The sequence below is a fragment of the Acanthopagrus latus genome, chromosome 9, assembly GCF_904848185.1.
Source record: "Acanthopagrus latus isolate v.2019 chromosome 9, fAcaLat1.1, whole genome shotgun sequence".
Lineage (NCBI taxonomy): Eukaryota > Metazoa > Chordata > Actinopteri > Spariformes > Sparidae > Acanthopagrus > Acanthopagrus latus.
This window is the reverse complement of record NC_051047.1, coordinates 26607051-26628978: the sequence shown is the minus strand read 5'-3', so window position 1 is coordinate 26628978 and position 21928 is coordinate 26607051. Positions and strand designations below refer to the sequence as shown.

At 46.7% G+C, this 21928-nt stretch overlaps 1 protein-coding gene across 5 annotated transcripts in view; it reads left to right on the top strand.

Annotated features, from left to right (window-relative positions):
- Window positions 1–21928, top strand: part of hecw2a (HECT, C2 and WW domain containing E3 ubiquitin protein ligase 2a) — a 40452-nt gene that overhangs the window by 3646 nt on the left and 14878 nt on the right. Inside the window, exons 1-22 of one of the 5 annotated variants that reach the window (XM_037110457.1) lie at window positions 1968–2076; window positions 6687–7342; window positions 11945–12052; window positions 12348–12442; window positions 13003–13069; window positions 13154–13323; window positions 13414–13553; window positions 13672–13772; window positions 13854–14698; window positions 15781–16081; window positions 16157–16249; window positions 16739–16889; window positions 17064–17170; window positions 17413–17537; window positions 17797–17982; window positions 18161–18295; window positions 19145–19265; window positions 19376–19472; window positions 19680–19763; window positions 20477–20559; window positions 20829–20949; window positions 21045–21158. In XM_037110457.1, coding sequence (XP_036966352.1) covers window positions 6964–7342; window positions 11945–12052; window positions 12348–12442; window positions 13003–13069; window positions 13154–13323; window positions 13414–13553; window positions 13672–13772; window positions 13854–14698; window positions 15781–16081; window positions 16157–16249; window positions 16739–16889; window positions 17064–17170; window positions 17413–17537; window positions 17797–17982; window positions 18161–18295; window positions 19145–19265; window positions 19376–19472; window positions 19680–19763; window positions 20477–20559; window positions 20829–20949; window positions 21045–21158 — 3623 coding nt within the window. In that variant the 5' untranslated portion in view covers window positions 1968–2076; window positions 6687–6963. Of the gene's footprint in view, window positions 1–1967; window positions 2077–2596; window positions 2734–6686; window positions 7343–11944; window positions 12053–12347; window positions 12443–13002; window positions 13070–13153; window positions 13324–13413; window positions 13554–13671; window positions 13773–13853; window positions 14699–15780; window positions 16082–16156; window positions 16250–16738; window positions 16890–17063; window positions 17171–17412; window positions 17538–17796; window positions 17983–18160; window positions 18296–19144; window positions 19266–19375; window positions 19473–19679; window positions 19764–20476; window positions 20560–20828; window positions 20950–21044; window positions 21159–21928 lie in introns of those variants that run through there. The other 4 variants (XM_037110456.1, XM_037110459.1, XM_037110455.1 and 1 more) reach the window with 4 other exon arrangements.

Genomic DNA, 21928 nt, shown 5'->3' with positions numbered 1-21928 from the left:
TTCAGGAGGAGGGGGCGGGGCCTTAAAGAGACAGGCGCTAAAATAGGGCGAGAAAAATACATTTTTTAAGCATTAAATCATGTAAACTTGTTCGATTATAACCCGAAATGAAACTATGAACCTAAAGAGGAGCAGAATGTGTCCTTTAAAAAACCTCTTTTGTTCAATTAGAAACATTCATATTCCTTAAAGTAACATATCATAAAGTATTAGTTTTATAATACTGAAATGAAGAAACTCCTTCCGCATATAAATATTTTAAAATGTAAGTAATTCATCAACATTCACTGTGCACTCGACAGAGCTGTGTAGTGTGAGTGAAGCACTTCTCTTCCTAGACTGTAATTTCACTGTAACGATGTGAGAACACGTCTAATTATCAGCTCAGGAGCCGTGTTGGCTCAGGTGACTTTCAGAGGTCTCTCTGACTTTACGGGCTGCGAAGCGTTTATTAGAAACTGAATCAGCCAATGAGTCAGGAGTTAAAACAGGACAGAGGGAGCAGTGATGTCACCGGCTGCTTCGTGCAGAGGTCGTTATTATTAATCCGTCATTAACCCCTCCATCACCCGGGCGTCCCCTCAGGTCGTTTTAAGGTTGGCGGAATCGTTTCGTTCCTCACAGTCAGACAGTCTGACTCTCTGCTGCGTGTCGTTTATCTGGGTGTTGTAGAAAATGAACATATACCAGATATTTTGTGCTTTATTTGATTTACATTCCCCCAATTTTTTTCAGCCTATTTTAAGAAACTTTGCGCTCTCCTCTCGAGTGTGGGTTTGCTCGATGTGTGCTCGCTCCACAATCTAAATTTATAATGGCCGACCGCTCAGCCGCTGCTCCAGTTATGACTGATGATTCTTTCAGGAACAGTTCAACTCCAAAAAAGAAAACTCAGTCAGTATCTGCTGTCTGGGTTATCTTATTTTTTCTCTTTGTTGCTGCTCCAGACGCTTTATTGACGTCCTGGGAGTGAAACTCAACAATCAACTGTCTCTGTGGTGCGTTCAGGAACAGCTGGGACAAAATCCTACTGACTCTAAGATACAAAACTGATTTGAAGCATCTCGTTGAAGAGATGTCTGCTGGAGTTAGCATACTAACCAGCTAATCCCGGCTGGTCCTGGTCCAAAAGTGAACCCGTGCTGACGTCACCTGGTGCTCAACAGTCCGGACCTCCAGCTCCAGTACGACCTGAGCTGACTAGCTAACGGTGGCTACTGTTAGCAGCATTTAGCGCTAACTCTGGTGAAATGCTGCCTGCAATTCATTCTGATTATTAAATGTGACAAATTCTTACATATTGCACCTTTAAATACTTGTGATGTAGATCTCAGCGCAGACTTTTTTCATTTAAAACATTTAGGACCCCTGATTAGTTTTTCACAGTCCAATAACAGCGGGCTGATTCTCAGACTCCTGCTGTTCAGTGTCAGTTTTGGGAGAAAGTTTGAATCCATCCATTGATTTACATTTTCCTCCCCAAAATTCATCCTGGTATATTTGCTATTTTTAGAAACTTTGCGGTCTCCGTTTGAGCTTAATATACCAGAGTGTGGGTTTGTACGACGTGCGCTCGCTGCACAATCTAAATTTATAATGACTGACCGCTCAGTCGCTGCTCCAGATACGACCGAGGAGACAGAAGAGTCCGTCTTGTGTGCTTTAGTTCGTGTCTGTGTGCAGTTTTTATGCCTGTTATGAATCCATACACAGCACCCACACTCCTGTTTATAGAAAAGGTCAGCGCTCCAAACGCAGAGAGGCTGATATCAATCAAGTCTTCCAGCGTAAATGCCATTTTGGACTCGGCGAGGCCCGTCATTGGGGGATACCTCCCGAGCAGTGACTCATCCCAGACATGTACACCCAGGGCGATGTGTTTGGAGAAATACCCCGAGCGCTCTTTCTTGGTAAAGTGGGAAACGCTGTGGCTGCAGCCCTGTTGGCCTGTGTTCCCTCCGAATGACTCACGACGCTGCAGTGAGTCGTCGTCAGGCGGAGATCTCAGCCTTCACGCTCCGTCCTGAACGCTGCTGGTGCTCAGCGAGGACGGAGCCGGTGGAGGAGACAGAGAGAGTGAGTCTTTAATGCTTCTTTGTGCTGGTTGTGTGTTTTTTGTTCTTAACTTTATGTGTCGGTGAGGCACGCGGTAAGACCTCAGTGCCAGTGTGTGTGTGTGTGTGTGTGTGTGTGTGTGTGTGTGTGTGTGTGTGTGTGTGTTAGTCTTTGTGTGTGTGCCAGCTCCCCAAGGTGCCCGTTCTGTCAGGCTGTAAAGTGCAGCAGTCACCTCCACGGGGGCACAAAGGGGTGCCGGTGCTGACACTGACACACACACACTGACACACACACACACACACACACACACACACACACACACACACTCACACAAGGGAAGGGGATGAGAGAAAAGGATGATGGGAGGAGGAGGAGGAGGAGGAGGAGGAGGAGGAATCCCTGTACTGACGTCACAGCATCTCCACAGTACAAACAAAAAGGGTTGAGACTAAAAACGAGCGATGCACCTTCAGCTCTGTGACGATGCATTTTTTATTTTTTTTTTGCGTTCTCCAGCTGATCCAAGAGGATTTTTGAAGCGTTAACTCACCCGAAGAAGGACGAGAATCTTCTCATCGCATAAAGGAACATCACAAATATTTATATACTGTATTTGGACGAGAGGTTAGAGGAGGGGAGGATATTCGGATTGAGAACCTGAGGAAACGTTGTGAACACGTGAGTACAGAGGAAGTTACCAACTCGTTAAATACTGACGCTTTGGGACGGTCGCCACCCCAAAATATCAGAAGCTTCATTCACACTTTCCTTTTCAAGACAGGATTCTCGCACCTGATCTTTAACTCACAGTATCTTTGTTGCCGTCCACTATTATGTTGTTGTGTATTTACTGTCTCTGGCAGCTTATATAGAACAAAAACCCTCCGACTGAGGCTCAAGTTAACAGCGACTGAGAGCCAGACAGCGTCTGCTACTTACTGATGGTGATTATGTGACGAAATGTACAGCGAAAAACGTCTCTTTGTCACTTTCCACGATGCATGTTGGGTCAGAATCTCAATCACGACTCTTTATAATGAGCTCCATGTGATAATGGACAGTCGGCTGACACATTTACAGAGATTCACAGGTGGAACTCCACATTATGATGTGTACAGCACCGCCTCTTTTGGCTGCTTAGTTCAGTGTGAACAAACCAAGGCGGCGTTACAGGATCTCTGTGTGAAAAGATCAAAAATCTACTTTGCTTCCAAGTAGGACCTTTTAAGGTTCGGGTTAGGATCTCCAGGAATTGAAGGTACGCCTTTGTAACGTCCCTGAAAGTGACATGAATCAACATTTTTTTTATGTGTTGACATATCTTGGTCGGCGGTGTGTGACAGGACGTGTCAGTCACGACACTTTCTGCCTTCACAACAACACGCCTGACACACAGAAAGGCATGGTTGCACCTGGAAGTCCTCTCTGCCCTCCTCTTCCAGGGAGAAGAAAAGCTTTGTTACAGCAACAATCGAGCACGTTCAGCCGCTCCATCAGATCCTCTGCTGCAGATGTGCCTCTCTTTAGTATTCACCTCACAGCGGTGCAGAGTACAGAGTATTTGGTGCCTCATGACAGAACGGCGCTCGAATGACAGGAGTCAAATTTAACATCCTCCCTGAGAGTTTCATTTTTGGGTGTTCTCGTATAACACCTTGTTTATCTGTGACCACTTCCTGAGGGAATCAATCAGTAATCCCCTCAGCAGGTCAGAGCGGAGGCAGAGCGGCGGCGGTGGAGTCGGGATTATGAAGGGAAATGCAGTCTTTTTAGAGGAGGAAGGAGAAAAAAAACAAAACACTTGAGAGAGTCCAGATTGTTGGGTGCCCTCTCCCGAGGTCATGTTATGGTGTGTGCTTGCTGTGTTGGAGCTGGTTTAGACAGACGCTTCATCCCCTCCGCCGTCTCCCACTCCACATCAGGGTTAGACAATGCCTGGCGAACATGATGGGGAGGGAGGAGGAGGAGGAGGAGGAGGAGGAGGAGGGGGGTGGACGCTTGCTTGGACCACAGGAACACTTACATAACAACTCAGCAGTTACATATACACTTATTTTTGTTTCTTCTTCTGCTTGTTTGTGGACGCTGCCCCTCCCCACTGCTGCTGCTGCTGCTCCATGACAGAGTATCAGGCACACGTGAGCAGGATTTACGTATTCCTGCATCTGTGATGAAGGTTTTATTCTGTCATAAATCCCTGTATGCCGTGCATGCATGCATGTACGTGTGTGTGTGTGTGTGTGTGTGATGGGGCCTCGCTCTGGTAATCTTGTCGACTCAGGAGCGTCCAGGCTTTCCCCATGTCAAATGCAGCAGATCTTATTTCAATATCAGGCCCCGGCGGGGGTTATTTGGAAACACGGCCGATCCACATACATCAGCTCAGAGGTTCATTTCTGTGCAGTCAGTTCAAAATGCAAAGTGAAATTGATTGTGAAGCTTCGGCGGTCGTATATACAGTAAATTAGACAACGTGTTTCATGTAAGTTACTGCATGCGAATCACCCTTTTAAAAAAAATAAATAAATAAATTTATATCGCACACAATCAGCCTGTTCGCTCTCTGCCTGACGAACGATCGCAAATCAGCCCGTAGAGAAAAGAAGAGCGGTTTGATGTAACTGAACCACGACAGCAGGATCTCGCAGTTTTTGTCACTTTAATGGACGACGCAGAGAAAGTTGTAAACATGTGCAGCCAAGGAAAGCAAATTAACAAAGTGCAGAACAGAGATGACGACCAAAGTCTACGTTTATACGTCTCCGTTGTTGACTTGTGTACTTACATGATCCCAAATGTTTCCAACGATTCTCAAACCAGAGAAATCCACAAGTCAACTCAACATCACGTCGTGTTCAGTTTGGTCGCCTGTTGCTGTAACTTTCAGGAAAGAGAAGTCAGCAAACGAAACTAAAAGTAACTTTAAAAATGACCTCGGCTGTGGCCAGAGACTCTGCTTCCCTCTCTTCTTTTTCCACCTCTCCTCTCTGTAACACTGCATTCATGAAGTAAAGATGATCGCTGCTGCAGTCAGTCTGATAAACAGGAGTGAGGATAAATCCACTTTTTACTCCCTGAAGTTAAAAAAAGATATCTGAGCTCTCCTCCCGTCGGTAAGCAGCTCCGAATCAGATCAGATCAAATCCAAATCTGCTGAGAAGTCAAAGAAGGAAGACGCTCTGCAGATCTGCAGAACTTGCCTGAGAATTGTCACATTTTTAAGTTTTAATCACCATCAAAGTCATGTCGTGATAGTTATCTGTGCATCCATGGGTATATTAAGAACTGATAAGAGCTAATTCGGCTATTATTAATATACTTTTAATGGAGAAGATAATGTAAACAGATATAAAGGAGAGATTAAAAACATGGCTCAAGTTGACGAGAAGTTCCTGCAAATGATTACAGATTAAACAAAATGCTGCAGTGTTACACTAACTAGCTGTCTGTCTGTGTTAGTGTGATATTGACCCTGCTGGTATCAGAGAGGTATTGATCTCTCAGCAAGAAAGCAAATCAGAGTGTTTCTCCAAAGCGTTGAGTGACTCTGGAGTGACGTCTCACTCGTGGGGGTTTTCAGTTTCTCTCATTTTAAAAGGCTATTAACTTCACGAGCCAAATGTTTTTATTAAATACGGCGATGCGTACAGTGCAGACCGCACGCTGAGACCTGCAGAGGAAGCATCAGTGAACCGCTCAGCTTTTGAGACGTACACTCACTTAAAATGCCAAAGATATCAGGGGCTTAGCTCAGACTGCAGCCCACATGGTTTTCCAGTGACTGCACCAGGCGCATATTAGCTGAATATTACCAAAGCTATTCACCGTCGGAGGGGGAGAAAGGAAAAAAAAAAAAGAAAAAGGAGAGGCTCGTCTAAAAAACCAGCTGCCTTCGGCGAGATTCTGGAGTCACATGTCGTCCTTCCTTTAAAAACAAAATGGCTCTGGTGGAGACTCAGCCTGCACTCTCCAGACTGTTTCCTAAACTGGCATGTGCTGATTGAAGAGCTTCCTGTGAGGCAGATACAGCTGCCTGTCTCCTCTGTGTTTGTACAGAGGCAGCCGATACTGACAGAAACCATAGAAACACAGTGCAGAGTGTGTGTGTGTGTGTTTGTGTGTGTGTGTGTGTGTGTGTGTGTGTGTGTGTGAGGGTGATTTAAAGATTTCTTTTTTTTTTTTTCCACTGGTCACGTAGAGATAATGGATTTCAAATTAGATGATTTCACTCTGCTCGGAAGGTCTGTTTGTACCACCAGGAGGAACATATAAGCTCTCGTTAAGTGTTTCATTAATCATTCAAAGAAGTAAATGTTGTGTTTACTCCTCACCGATCCGACACCGCGAACTAATAAATATAACTCGAATAAAGATAAAAGGAGTCGCGCTCGGCTCTCATCCGTTTCCTCCGTCATTAGAAGGCTTGTCGGAGCCGAGAGGATGGAGTGAAACGCTGCCGCCGGGTTATTTGTGTTGGTGACAGGTTCTTTGACAGCAAACAACCCCCCCGGTGACTAATGCCTGCTCAGTCATTTGTTGATTGCGACTCTCGGCGTGCAATCATTGCTTTTGTTGTGCGGCAGCAGTTTTGTGGCTTACTGTTTTCTCTCTCTTCTTTCTGCAATCTTTAGGTTTCCTTTTCCGCCGGACCGCGTGAAACGAGAGCTGCAGATATCGTGACTGTTGTTGGATCTTCTACTTCAAGAGCTCTGATACGATGCAGGACTGTAACGGGAGCCTCGGCACGTTATTCCTGAGGCGAACCAACTCTCACTGTTCAAGCACGAGGATTAAAGTTGACTCAACAGGGATGAAACCATAAGATGCGTCATCAGTTCGACGACCGTCCTGATCTTTAAGAGGTTCCTTCTCATCAGCTGTTAGTTGTCTCCTCACCGATCGTCCACCATGCGTCCTTCCCTCGCCACAGCGGTCCTCCCGCCCCGGACGCGCTCACACAACCCACCCAACCTCGCCGTTGGGGGTCGGGAACACCTTTCAGCTCCACGAAGGCGCAGCCCCCACCTCCGGCACACCCTCAGCCCGGAGAACCTGCGCACCCTGGCGGAAAGAGGCGGCGCTGCCGTCGATACCGTCTCAGTCGTCAGCAGCCCGATCGGGCTTCCGCGGGCCAACAGCGACACAGACCTGGTGACCTCACAGAGCCGGTCGTCGCTGACGGCGTCCACTCTGGAGTACACGCTGAACCGCGGCCAGAACCTCGTCATATCCTGGGACATCAAGGAGGAAGTGGACGCTACCGACTGGATCGGGCTGTACCACATCGGTGAGATGATCATTCTTACAGATGTAGCTGCTTTTAATTTGCTTTAACTTCACTTAACTTAAAATCTGCGATGTGTGTTAACACTGTTCAATATTGTGATGACGATATAACTTGCGATAAATAAACAAATATTGAAGTTTGCATATTATTAACCACACAGTTAATGATGGCTAACGTTAGTTTTGAGGTGTTGGTGTAGGTCTTTATAGTTGTGATGCAGCTGGTGATGGATGTTGGTCGTGCTCGGCCTGTTTTACACCGTACCTGTGTTTGTAACACGTCGTCTCTCCTGAATCCAAAATAAGTCCATGTAGCAGAGGTGCTGTTTGTTTTCACCACCAGGTCTTCATCGACCACATCTTCATGGCTTCTCTCTCCTCCCTCAGCCATCATAACCTGACAACCACCACCAAACTGATGCCGACTGATTATGTCAGGGTAGCTAACGGCTAGCTGGGGCTTCCTCTGATTGGCTGTTGTATCCAGGGCTCCGTCTGATAGGCTAAATGTTGAGGTGCCTGCATGGCGCATGTAAACAGAAAGATTTTTTCTGATTCATTGCGTGTCAGGCAGTCTTGTGTGATGTGTTTATCGCACATGTTCATATTGCGATGGTGATGAAAATTCGATTTTTCGGGCAGACCTACTTTAACTCTTCTGAGGCAGATCCAAGCTGTGAGTTCACTGCATAACTGAACCCTATGCATGGTCCTAATAATAAATATGCAAGGCATGCAGCTATTCAAGGTCTGCCTGTTGCTATGCTAATTACTTTTTAATGCTGTGGTTTTAATAGGTCAGAACTTAAGGCTCAAATGTTCCTGCCTTCACAGACCCCTACAGCAGTTTTTCAGGTTCATTACGTGTCACACTGTGTCCAGATGGGTCCAATAAAATCATGGCTGCATTTGATGTTGTCAGACGTTTGGATACTCATGTGTGACATCACGTGTTTAAAATGACACTTTATCTACCTTTGATAGTGTTGAAAGTACTGATGCCATAAAAGGCTGCACAGATATTAATATTGCTTATTATCATGTATTTCCTTTTTATTGTTTTTTTCTTTTATTCTAGTATTGTGTCAAAGTTTTAAATCCTTGCATCATGACATCCTCAGTTCCATAATGTGTCACAATCAGATTGTTCAACAAATGGCGAGTGAATTAAAGAGAATTGAGACAAGAATGAGTGAGCTAGCATGATATTTCCCAGCTGTGTTCAGTGGTTGTTTGCGATTTCTTTTGGTGAAGTTTGATAAACAAACGTCACAGCTGATGCAGCAGCCTGTGAGCTGTAGTCTCCCCGGTAAACAAACCAACATCTTTGGCTGTAAAGTCTGCAGCGTCTCTGGGTTTGTTAGCGGACCAGCGGACACCCGGCCCGTCTGCGCCGCCAAAACTAGAGTCAGTAAACACGCCGACCTCTTCAGGCCGGGAACGAGCCTGAAGAGGTCGGCGTGTTTACTGGGGAGACTACAAGCTTATAAAACATCGTGTCAGAACCGCAAGAAAAGCAGACAACCAGAGCTGCACGATGAGTTCACAGTTTGAGAGAATGCAGCCGATAGAGGCAACCAATCGTGGGTAGAGTAGGCGGGTCATGCAAGAGAACCAGAATCTGATTGATAGCAACTCAGATACTATTCAAACGATGGATGCTTCATCACGTTTTACAGATGTGATCAGAATCAGCAGAACAAAAAGAAACAAAAGACCCAGTTCTGATTAATTTCTCAGTCTCAGTTTCTGTACACTGTTATTTTTGCTTCCCCCCCCAAAAAAATCTTTTTTGCTGAGGTATTACAGAAACTTGCCGACACCCTGAGCCGCCTCGACCCCACCTGTCCTCAAAGCCTTTCAGCTGACCCAAGTGTTTTGTGACTGGGGGCTGGGAGTAGCTGGTGGAGTCTTGTGCCGGAGCTTCCAACTCTTAGCGAGTCAATACTGCAACAGGAGCCGAGACTTTACACGGGACTGGAGGCTGACTCAACATGTAACGGCTCTGCCTCGGTGTACAATAACATACACACCATCACAAAGCCTGCACGTGTTCGGTGGTCTCCAATAATGTAAGCTAGTCCTGCTTAGCGACAGGAATTTGACAGGGGAGGAAATACTTTGACCCGTGTGCTGAAGAAGGCTATCGGGCTCAAAGTGTCCATCGTGGTGAAAAGTAATACAGGAGTGATAGTGAACAACCAGCACGTTCTCGTGGTTCCAGGATCTACTACAGATTCTGCTTTTCAGAAGTTTATCCTGCGTGTGTGTTTGGTTAGATGTTGACATTAACCCACAGAGGATCAGAGCTTGTGGGAATCACTGTGCATTAAAAGCCACAAAAGCGGAAATATTTAAAGGGCGCTTCAGCAGTTTTAAATATAAAGGTCACTGTAGTCATCACGAGGAGAAGCGCTCGGGGTGTAAAAACAGCTGTATCATGTCTTCTGTGGCTCCGGAGGATCTTTATCAGTGTCACGTCTGAGCCTGGAGACTAAACATTTTTCACACAGAGAGCTTTTGTTACAAACTGGGGGCACGAGGTCTGATAGATGTTGGTGTTCACCAGGCAGGGAGGGTCAAAAGGAAATGATGCTGTCGGTGGCATTATGGAAAATGTAGAGTCCAGTGTTTCTTAGAGCTCAACTCATACCAAAGTCTAAAAGTTTGCACATATCGATTGAGTTGGGGGATGTTGGCCGAACTTGTATATGACAATGTCAGAGCTGGTTTTAAAGACAGTAATAAAGAGGATTTGGAGACGTGACATTAGTGTATGAAGCAGCACCAAACTTATTTTCTTTCTCTCTCCCACGTGTCACAAACAACAAGAGTCAGTACAGGGCCGACCCACATCTGGACCTGTTGCTTTGGTGTAGATTATTCTTTATTGGTCTCTTAAGAGTTTGTAAATCTTTGCAGTAAACCTTTAAATGAATCGTCCTGATCTCGACCACGTGGACTGAACACACCACGTACTGGTAGATAAATACGAAGACTTGATTTCTTTTTATTTGAACAAAGGTAAATGTGATTTTTGAACTGAACAGAAAACAGACGTTCTGGTTTCGCTTCAGCTCTCTATAACGCCGTTTGATTTTTATTTACGGAGCGTCCATTTGCACCTGGATGAGATCAGTCACCTGACAGGCCGTTCACACCTGATGCTCCAGATGGTTTGTTTTTCACAGATCCATCTGGAAAGGAACAATTACAAACTGTTTGGGGAAAAAAAAAAAAGTCAGGCGCTTTCAAGAAATACTTTGCAGATGACAGGATGATTTATCCGTCTATTATCACCTGTAACGAGACGGTTGGTTCGCCCTGGAGACTGGAGTCCACGCTGCCTTGTTTTCAGACTTAAATGACTCATTATTGTCTAAATTCGGTATGTTTAGGCAACAGAAATACCTGGTTTGTGTGAGGAAGTGATTATGGTTTGGGTACGAATAGCATCTGCCTTTATATAATTATGTTGATTCAGACCAGAGCTGCTAAACGTCTGGTGCTTCTACTAGCTTCTAAAATATATTATAATCAGCTCTGTGAGACAAACTGCTCCTGAAGAACCTAATTAATGATTTAAGAGAAGATTTCAATCTGCCGTCAGTTTGGCTTTTCCCCCCGATAACAATGGGTACGCAACGTTACCCTGTGAAATTTTCTTCTGTACACCAGATAATTGCTGGTTCAACACACTGACGCTCGGAGGGAAATCACAGCCTGGGAGCTGTTTATAATGATGCATTGTGTTAGTGATGGATAACGGATTTCTGAAAAACAATGTTTGTCTTTGACTTGTGAAGGGGAGGTCAACCTGCAGCACGGTAGTCAAGACGCTGTGAGGGTTATTTTAACAACAAACCTGATTCAAAACTATCAGTTTTACTTCCAGTGACCTTTCAGGAGGCAACCCGTCCGGATTTAGTCGACAGAAACGATCCAAACTGGTCGGTGGGAGGACTGCTGTGTGGGAGAAAGAGATAGTGTGAACTGTTGGTGCCAGGCGGAGCGTCGGGTCACTTCATATCGATCATAAGGCTGCCAGGACTTCATTACCTGCTCCGGGGTCTTATACCCCAGAGGGGCTACCGCTTTCCTTGACTAAGCAGACATTCAATGATAAGCAACCTGCCCTCCCCTTCACACACACACACACACACACACACACACACACACACACACACACACATGCAGAGCACACACTTCTCCCTGGACTCAGCTGAGTTTGGTGCTTCATTAATCTGTGTGTGAAAGTGCTACGACCAGCGGAATTCCCCCTCCCTGTTTTTAACTCACGGGAAGTTTGCTGTTTGTCCTTCTGCTTAGAGGTTGTGGTGGTGGGTGGGAGGCTATTTTGAGAAAGGATTTCAATGATTAAAGGCAAACTTGTGTTTTGGAAAAAGTGTCTGCAGACTAAATACGCTGGAGAGGCGGAACAGATGCAGCTTTGTTGGAAGTTCTTCATAGGAAAGGAGCGACGACCCCGGGAGTTCGAGCGCCGTCGTGTTGTTTGATTTAACGTTCCTCTGTTTGGAAATCAGGGAGGATGTAAACACGGCAAATCTGTCACGCGTTAACTGACAGCTCTGTTTGTGTCCAGATGAAACCAGTCCGTCCAACGTGTGGGACTGTAAGAACCGAGGGGTGAATGGCACCCAGAAGGGTCAGATCGTCTGGAGGCTGGAGCCCGGGCCTTACTTCATGGAGCGTAAGTCACCGAAATCGATCACAGCTGAGAATCGATTCATTCTGTACTTCAGGAAAAAAAGATATGTGTTGATATGATGAAACACACACACAGCTCCAAGAGAAAGATAGTTGACTGCTGATTTTCATCAGCCAGATTGTCAAATACTCACACTTTGTGTTGGCGTCCGACCCGAAGCGTCAGTATTTGACCATCAAGTTGTTCCACAGTATAATTTAATTTTTCTGGCCAACAATAGGCAGATAATCTCTGCACCGCTTCCACATCCCATAACTCCTCTCTGCTTCCTCTGCAGCCGAGACAAAGATCTGCTTCAAGTACTACCACGGAGTGAGCGGAGCGCTGAGAGCTACGACCCCCTGCATCACCGTGAAGAACCCTGCGGTCCTGGTCCGTTTGAACCGGTTTTATATTTAGACGCTCAGAGTCTCAGGTTTAGCTTCATCAGTGCAGTTAAAATTAGACATTAGAGGTGAATATTACACCAAAGAATTACAGATACTTTGGTTTATTTTTAGACTAGAGTTTGTGAGACTCATTCATGCACAGTTTTGTTGATTATGACATTAGATGTTTGTTTCTGTTGTGAGCCGACACGCAGGGCCAAGTTTACTGATTCAACTTTTTCTGGACAGACATGACTATAAAACAAATGGCTGCCTGGAAATCTCTCTGGAAATGTGCAGAAGTCTTTGAAAAAAACTGATTAGTAGTCCGGTGAAGTGAGCGTAATGAAGCCTCGCTGTGGCTCAGGCAGGCACATAAATCAGAGTTTGTATATATACGTCCTGTTGATTGACGGCCAAATGCTCAATTTATCCCAACATATGGACCTCCTACTGTTAATCCCTAACATCCGTATGAATAATGTAACTCTCTCTGCCGCTTCAGCGAGGAGCAGTCAGCATCTTTCAGTCCGTTCAGTATTGTGGTCGTCTGATCTCTCTCAGGTGGAGGGGCTGGCGGAGCAGGTGGGTGTCGAACATCCACGAAAACTGATCAGCTTCACCCTGACAGGTGAGTTGGAATCGCTTTCTTCCACCTGCTCGGACATCACCGTCTCGTCCTCACCAGCCTGGTGTTGCTGATGTTTTCTTGCAGATCTGCGCGCCACGGGCCTGAAGAAGGGAATGTTTTTCAACCCGGACCCGTACCTGAAGATGTCCATCCACCCGGGGAAGAGGAGCGTCTTCCCCATCTTCAGCCACCACGGGCAGGAGCGACGGTCAGCCATCATCGCCAACACCACCAACCCCGTCTGGCATGGAGAGGTGACGATTGCTGCTACACTGCACGACACTACACACTGTCTGAAATCGGCAGGACGCGACTGAGAACGTTTTGGCTTTTCCTCTCTGCAGAAATACACGTTCGTGGCGCTGATGACAGACATCCTGTACATCGAGGTGAAGGACAAGTTTGCAAAAAGTCGACCGATCATCAAACGCTTCCTCGGGCAGCTCACGATCCCTGTGCAGCGGCTTATAGAGAAAATACCAGGGTAGGTGGAAAACATAGTTCATACAGAATGTACTGTATTTTTTGCAGCCCCGAGCATCAGAAGTGACATCTTGAGTGATTAAGTTTGAGGGTTTCTTTCTCGGTGTCTGTCTGTTCAGAGTCCAGCCTGTGAGCTTCCCCCTGTGCCGACGCCTGCCGACTGAACACGTCAGCGGTCAGCTGCAGTTCAAAGTGGAGCTCACGTCGACCGGGCCGGATGGTAAATCTGACTTTAAACTGTATCAAAAGCATTTGCCATAACTTGTTCCCCTGACAACTAAATGTTCCCCGCCTGCTGTAGGTGCTTCTCCTGATTCAATCATTGGCATGTCGTCCTTGAACGGAGCCCCGGGGACTCCCTCCGATGATGAGGACCTTCCCCACCATCTTCCGGGAGTGGTCTCCTCGAGCTTGTCTCCGACCGGCTCCCATGGCTCGCAGAGCTTGTGGGAAGGCGGCGCCACGGCCTTACCAGATAAGGAACTGTCTCTTGTGGGAGCTGAGGCCAGATTTCTTGGGCCTGCAGGTTTGTCAGGCCATGAAATCCTCCAGAGGTCCCTCATGGAAGGCCTGGATGCTATCGAGGCCCCCAAAGGCCCCGGTGAAAGACCCCTGGGCGCGGCCTCACCTAAACTGCGCTCGAGCTTCCCCACACACACGAGGCTTAGCGCCATGTTGCACATCGACTCGGACGAGGACGAGGATAGGTCCGGGGCCAATGACATCACCCCGGTGCCGCTGTCACCGCTGCTGCTGAATGGGGAACCTCCCGATGTCGCAGAGGAAGAAGACCCGTTTCCTGAGCTGCAGCCGGAGCCGCTGGAGGCGTCGGTGCTGGAGGAGGAGCCCGAGGGGGCGGTTGGTGGGACAGAGGACGTGCCCCCGGACGCAGAGGCGGTCCTGGGGATGGGGCTCGGTCTGGACCTGGACGACGTTGAGCCAGACGTCTTCTCCGAGGTGGACGAGGCTCCTTTCACAGAGGCTGTGTCCCATGCAGCTCCGCCGGAGGGTGGAGAGGTGCACGAGGACGGACGGGGGCCTCTGGAGGACCCGTCCTCCGACATCGACACCTGCTCCATGGCAACAGCCCAGCAGACGGTCGTGTCATCGTCAGAGAGCTGTCCGATCACACTGACCACCGCTGTGGTGAGTTCACAGACACTCAGCTCTCTGCCTGTGTATCAGTCTGACGTGTTTCCCTTTAAGGGCTGTAAATAAGGATTATTTATAATGAATCAACTAATTGTCTGCAAGACGAAATCAGAAAATAGAGAAAGATGATCCCAGAAGACACGACATTTATCAGCAAAGTCACCAAATTTGTGAATCTGGTAACTTAAATTTCTTTTATAGATTTTAAATTGCAGAGTCGCCACAAGTTTCTTTGTTTCTACAATGAAAATTAAAAAAAAATCTTTTTTTATTCAAAGTAATATTTAATCAGGATTTTTTTTTTTTTTTTTTTACTCAAGTATGAATTTGAGGTGTTTTTTACAACACTGTCGACAGGTTACTGGGTAAAATACAAATTCAAATTATGCATTTTTTTTTTAGGTTTATTGTTTTAAATCTGCTGTTTAGAAACACAAAACAACAAGACAGCTGTGAGTTGATCACCTGCATCACTAGTAAATATCACAGTGAGCAGGCTGGCGGACACATAATCAGCTCGTCTGTTTCTGTTTTTGTATTCTAGTCGTCAGATGTCATCGTACCGTTTCTTTACCTCCCCTGACAGAACCTGCAGCTTGGGTCCGCTCTGAGTGTCGGTTCTGTCCCCACAGTGTACACACTGTACCGAGCAGCAGCCTCCGCTGGGTCCTAGCACCGGCTGGATTCACGTGACACTGCATCATAAAAATGTACTGCAGCAGCGTCGGTCCACGTTCTCACCGGGCTGTTAAATAACACGTTCTGAAGCAGTCAGCGGGTCGGAGATGACGTGTAGCACCGACCCGCCGATCTGTGTTTCATCAGATTCTGAGACAAACATTCTCTGCTTGTTGCTTTTAGCGGTTACTCCTACGCACCAGCACATCTTTGCATGAAGTCAAAAGTTTCTCCGTTTTCTTTCGTTGCCGTGGCGATGGAGCCGGTGCTCCCTCATGCTGTGTCGACCCACTTCCTGTAATTCACACATTCATTTTGTAGCAGCAGGTGTGAATGTCTTTGTGTATCAGTGTGTTTTGTGACAAACATCCTCACCTGTAACGATTGTCGCTCTGTAGGAAGCGGAGGAGGGAGCGGAGACGGCCATAGATCCAGGGGGAGACTTGGTGTCCCGAACTCCTCCGACCAATCAGGCCGTAGACGACGAAGGAGGCGGGCAGGCGGCCTCCGCCGAGTCTGAGGGAGAAGCTCCTCCTCCGATCGAGCAGGTGGAGCTGGAGGAGATGGGTGAGAGGAGGCTGAGCATGCAGGCTGCAGGGGGCGTGGCCGAAGAACAGGAAGGGGAGGAGGCAAAGCCACAGGAGGAGGCGGGGTCTGCGGATTCAGAGCAGGTCACCACGGAAACAGATGGAGAGGAAGGTAAGCAGCGTTTGTCTGGGGGAGTTTGATGTTCCATCTCCTCATTAAAACATTGTTTTTGTTTTCTGTGCTCAGGATCTCACGTTAACGGTCATCCTGTGCGTTCGCTCCCTTCAGTCCGTCACGACATCCACAGATATCAACGTGTGGACGAGCCGCTGCCTCCCAGTGAGTGTGTGTGTGTGTGTGTGTGTGTGTGTGTGTGTGTGTGTGCATGCTGCATGTTTGTGTAGTGTGTAGTTGTCTGTGTGTAGCAGTGTGTCTGTGTTTGTTTGTGTGTCCATTTCCTACTGATAACCCTAACCCTAACCCGACAAGTACTACTAGTTTTAATCACAGTTTTCGAGGTTCTTGTATATTTTAACTGAGTATTTTCATTTTGTTTTGCAGATGTTAGCATGCTAACACGCTAAAGTACTATGGTTAACATAGTAAACATTAAACATGCCAAACATGAGCATGTTAACACCTGAATGTTAGCATGCTCATGTTAGCATTTGGCGCCTAGCTTGTCTGTAGACTCTTAAGGTGCATAATTACATTTTATCCTGAAATAGATGGTTAATTAAAGATTTCTCGTCGTGGACGCATTAAGAACGAAGTATAAAGTCTCGCTGGGCATTAATCACCTCCTGTCAATTACTGATCACCTCTCAGACTGGGAGGCCCGGATCGACAGCCATGGGAGGATCTTCTTCGTGGACCACGTGAACAGAACCACCACATGGCAGCGTCCCACCGGACCTCCGGCCCCGCAGGGCCTGACCCGCTCCAACTCCATCCAGCAGATGGAGCAACTCAACCGCAGGTTCGCTTTGCTGTTGTTTATTTGTCTGTTTTACCTTTATTTAAAAAAGATGCCTCACTCATCACTTCATTTGACTGTCAGAGAAACTAGTTTAGTAAGTATTTGTTTCAAAAAGACAACAATCTTGTGTGAAACTGTTTTTCCTCTGCACTAACTTCATCGTCACTGTCTCAGGTACCAGAGCATCAGGAGGACAATAACCAACAGCGACCGGGCGGAGGAAGCCCCGGTCGACCTGCTCCCCGAACCAGAGAGCGATCTGATGCCTCACTCCATCTCTGGTTCGTGTCAATAAACCCAAAACAGACAAATTACCGCTTTCATTCTCAGAAACAAGAAGAGAAATATCTGCACAATTCAGTGACTCACCTCTGGATGATTCATCTCTTCAAATGCTTGTTTACACACAAAGCTCTCACAGTCTTTTATATCACAGACACTGAACGCTTTGATATGTCATTTAGAATTGTGTTTTCATGAGATGAGCCGCTCTCATTAGTGCGACGGCTTGTGTCTCCTGCAGAATACCGACGAGACAGTGCGGTCGCTCACTCCAGCGGGCGGTCGCGTCTCTCACTGCTGCTCCAGTCGCCCAGCGCCAAGTTCCTGTGCAGCCCCGACTTCTTCACCGTGCTGCATTCAAACCCTGTCAGTACAACAGCTTTCACCACTTTCACACACTTCTGTCAACATACAGACAAACATGCTGTACTTTTAAATCCAAAATCCACACTCAGCATTTTGACTGATTTAAAGGAAAGATTCACCCAAAAGTGAAAATATAATCATTATCTTGTCAGGTGAATTTTCATCGTCCATCTTGAGCGAGTGAAAAATGAAAACACTGTTCTCTCGTGTTGCTCCCGTCCCTTTCTGATGACATCACCTCTCTCCCGTCTCCACCCAGAGTGCCTACCGCATGTTTACGAGCAACACCTGCCTGAAGCACATGATCAGTAAGGTGCGTCGGGACGCTCATTACTTCGAGCGCTACCAGCACAACCGCGACCTCGTCACCTTCCTCAACATGTTCTCCAACAAGCAGCTGGAGCTTCCTCGGGGCTGGGAGATGAAGCACGACCACACTGGGAAGGTGTGTGTTTGACTTCTCACATTTGACCCCAAACCTGAGCTGACGTGTCCCCAAGACTGTAATCTCTGCTCAGTCCTTTTCATAATCTTTCCTCTCAGTGTGAACGTCGTGTGTTTCTGTGTACACACGATGGCGTTCCTTCCTGCCTGACTGTGTGTTTTTCCATCTCGATCCTCAGCCTTTCTTCGTGGATCACAACTGTCGCTCCACGACCTTCATCGACCCCCGGCTGCCCCTCCAGAGCTCTCGCTCCACCGGGCTGCTGGCCCACCGCCAGCACCTGAGCCGCCAGCGCAGCCACAGTGCCGGGGAGGTGAGAGACCAGCCGCCACTGCACCACTCGTCACCCGGAGTCAGCTTTAAGCTAGCAGAGACGCTGCGATGTTCAGAGAGGCTTCTTGAGATTCTGCACCGTGGACTCAGGCTGGGTCACGAGCGATGACATCATGGCTGCTTGAAATTCAAGTCAGCAGCATAAAATTAATGCAGTTCATTTAACAGCTGTGATATTTTACATCCTTTAGTGCAAAGAGACACCAAGAAGTTTTTACATCCTAGTCGGCAAAGTACATGTTGGCAGTAAACATGTCTGCAAACGACAGATCTGTGGAAAAATCAAGTTTCTTTAGATTTAATTTTCCGTTCTATGCCGTGACAGCGCTGTGTTTACTGCTTCTGGTCAGGTTTAGCTGCAGAAACTGCTCGTCTAGAGCTGGAAGACGTTGTGTTTTGGCTTTAGATGACCAAATTTTGTTGCATCAAACACAGCTGGAGCCGTCCTGACATCTTGTCAACAATATCTGTTATTTGTTCTCACAGACCTGAATGGAAATTGTGTCTTTCACTCACACATGTTGCTGGTGTACAGACACATATCTGATGAACAGCAGTGGTGTTTAGCTCCCTGAAGAATGAATTGTTCCATCTTTGATTACTGATTCCAGATACCTGAGTGAGTTCTGGTCAGATACCAGTGTGTTAAAAGATATAATATACCTGTCATACAAGTGTACGTTTCTAGATGTTGCTCCTTCATAAATTGAAGAGACTTTAATGGAATAAGAAATTAATTTGTGGTCATCAGAGGAAACACACAGGTGGGTGTTGGCCAATGACCGGCGGGTAAATCGGCGTCAGAACTAGGATGCGACCTGAACCGTAGTGCTTCCTGTTGTCACAGGTGGTGGACGACTCTCGCCAAACCAACCCGCCCGTCATGCCCCGCCCCTCCAGCACCTTCAGCGGCTCCACTCGCAGTCAGTACCAAGACGTGGTTCCTGTGGGTGAGTCGGGCTGAATCACATGTGCACAGAGAGACATCAGGTGTAAACACACACACACACACACACACACACACACTTATTTATAAATCCTGTTTCCTGATTCTCTCCAGCCTACAACGACAAGATAGTGGCGTTTCTACGGCAACCCAACATCGTGGAGATCCTGCAGGAGAGACAACCCGAGCTCGCCAGGAACCACTCGCTCAAGTACGTCTGTGTTTACGCTCCTCTGTCCACCTTCTGTCTTCCTCTCTCGCTCTCGCCTCCTCTCTAGCCTTCTCAAGCCTTCATCATCATCACCATCATCATCAGTCACCCTGAACACACAGTTAACCTTTAATCCTAATAGATTGAGTCAGTTTACCCCCCCGATGGGTTTTCTGTGTGTGTGTGTGTGTGTGTGTGTGTGTGCAGGGAGAAGGTGCAGTTTATTCGCACTGAGGGAGTCAATGGGCTGGCTCGTCTCTCCAGCGACGCCGACCTCGTCATGCTGCTAAGGTGAGTCCTCTGTGTGTGTGTGTGTGTGTGTGTGTGTGTGTGTGTGTGTGTGTGCGTGCGTGTGTGTGTGTGTGTGTGTGTGTGTGTGTGTGTGTGCTTGTGTATGGTTGTATGTGTGTGTGTGTGTCAGAGGCTGATTAATGGTCACCATCCAACGGGCCGCGCCACGTCCATGAATACAAGTCTAAGTCCCATTTTACCCCCCTGATGCTAATGCTAACTGTTATACGGCGTGCTGAAGTGTAACTGTGTACGTTTACTCGAGTATTGTACTTATGTATTCAGGTATATTGTTGTGTAAGTGATCAGACACATATAATAACAATCTCAGTCTGTCATTGACAAAAATAAACATTTTTAATGAACTTAACTTTGATCTTTGATGGTCACAGTTGCCCCAAACGATTAAACTTCAGTCCTACTTTCGATAAGAACGACTCATTTACACATTAAAAACATGTTAATATACAGAGCAGGTTTAGAATTACAGAAGTAATTCCATGACTGCTTCCACTCCAGTACATCTCCGAGGAAATGTTTTCAATCCACTACATTTGTTTGATGACTTTAGTATCTTCACAGATTATAATTCTTCACCACGTGTTGCCAAAAGCTAAATCAACTCTTTTCAAACCCTCTTGGATTAACTGGAAAAAAAATGCACCGTCACAGATCTGTTTTTTTTTCTGACGCCGCCTCTCTCTTGTCTCCAGCTTATTTGAGGAGGAGGTGATGTCATACGTACCACCATTACTCCACCCGAGTTACAGCATCGCCTCTCCGCAGAGCTCGCCCGGTCAGTCTCCGTCTCCGTGGTGACACAGACTTCTCTCTCTCTCTCCTCTTTATTAAAATCTTACCTGTGTTATTAAATTCCACCATGAGGTTTGTTTACATCGTCTTGCTGAATAAAAGAAGCAATTTAATCCTTCATATATAACGCAGGTTGATGTTGAGATTAAATTGATGTGTCTTCTTTCAGACTGGTTACTGTGCGTCCAACTCTTAACGTCCGTTGTCTCCGTCTTGTTCTTTCTTCCCGTCACTCTGTGATTTATATCTCAGGCACCCAGCGAGCCAACGCCCGAGCTCCCGCTCCCTACAAGAGAGATTTTGAGGCTAAACTGAGGAACTTCTATCGAAAGCTGGAGACCAAGGGTTACGGACAGGGACCGGGGAAAGTCAAGTAGGTTTACACTCCAGTAGAAACAGATGATGATAGATAATAACTATCAGATGGACTTTACGCTGTAGTCACTGTGTTTTCCTGTGTGCTCTCAGACTCATCATACGCAGGGATCACCTCCTGGAGGACGCCTTCAACCAGATCATGTGTTACTCCCGTAAAGACCTGCAGAGGAGTAAACTCTACGTCAGCTTCGTGGGCGAGGACGGGTGAGAAAGACTCCAGATTCATCTTCTTATCAGGATTTAGTCAGAGAAGTTTTGCTGACACATTCGTTACATTAAAGGAACGGTTTGCCACAAAATCAAATATCCATATTTTACCTTTTTACTCAGAGGTTATGTATGAATAGAGCTGAATTATCTTAATCAACCAGTTAGCTCAGTGATACTTTAACTGTGGTGCATGAAACTGCACTCCAAACTGGCAACAGTCCATTTTTCGCTAACTTTCCTGTGGCACACGGTGCAATTGGTCCATCTGAAATCCATCATAAGTTAGATCTTTCAGTTTCCACGAGGCGTGTTTTACGAACACATGAATAATCTTCTGTAACTGAAACTTCTCTGTGGACTATCCTAAGTAACCGGGTCATGATTTCAAATGTAGTTATTGGCGCTTTGATCATCACAAGTCGAGTGCCGTCCAGTTCCATTACATACGAGAGAAAGCAGACATCTTTATGGTTGACGTCTCCAAAAATCTGCAGCTCACACCCAAAAACAATCTCATAGATTAAAAGCATGACAGGTGCAAGGAAACATAATGTGTTTCTGGTTTCTGGGGTGAAATGTCCCTTTAAGTTCCAAATTGTGCAGTAACACACAGATCTGATTACATCCCAGTAAATCTTGTAGTGGATGAGCAGCTGGAGAACGTGGGCGGGAGAAGAGCCACTACTGCAGAGTATTAATAGTAGATTTATGTAAACAAACATTACAGATGATTGACAGCGTCTACGCCGTGTTTTCCTAGATGG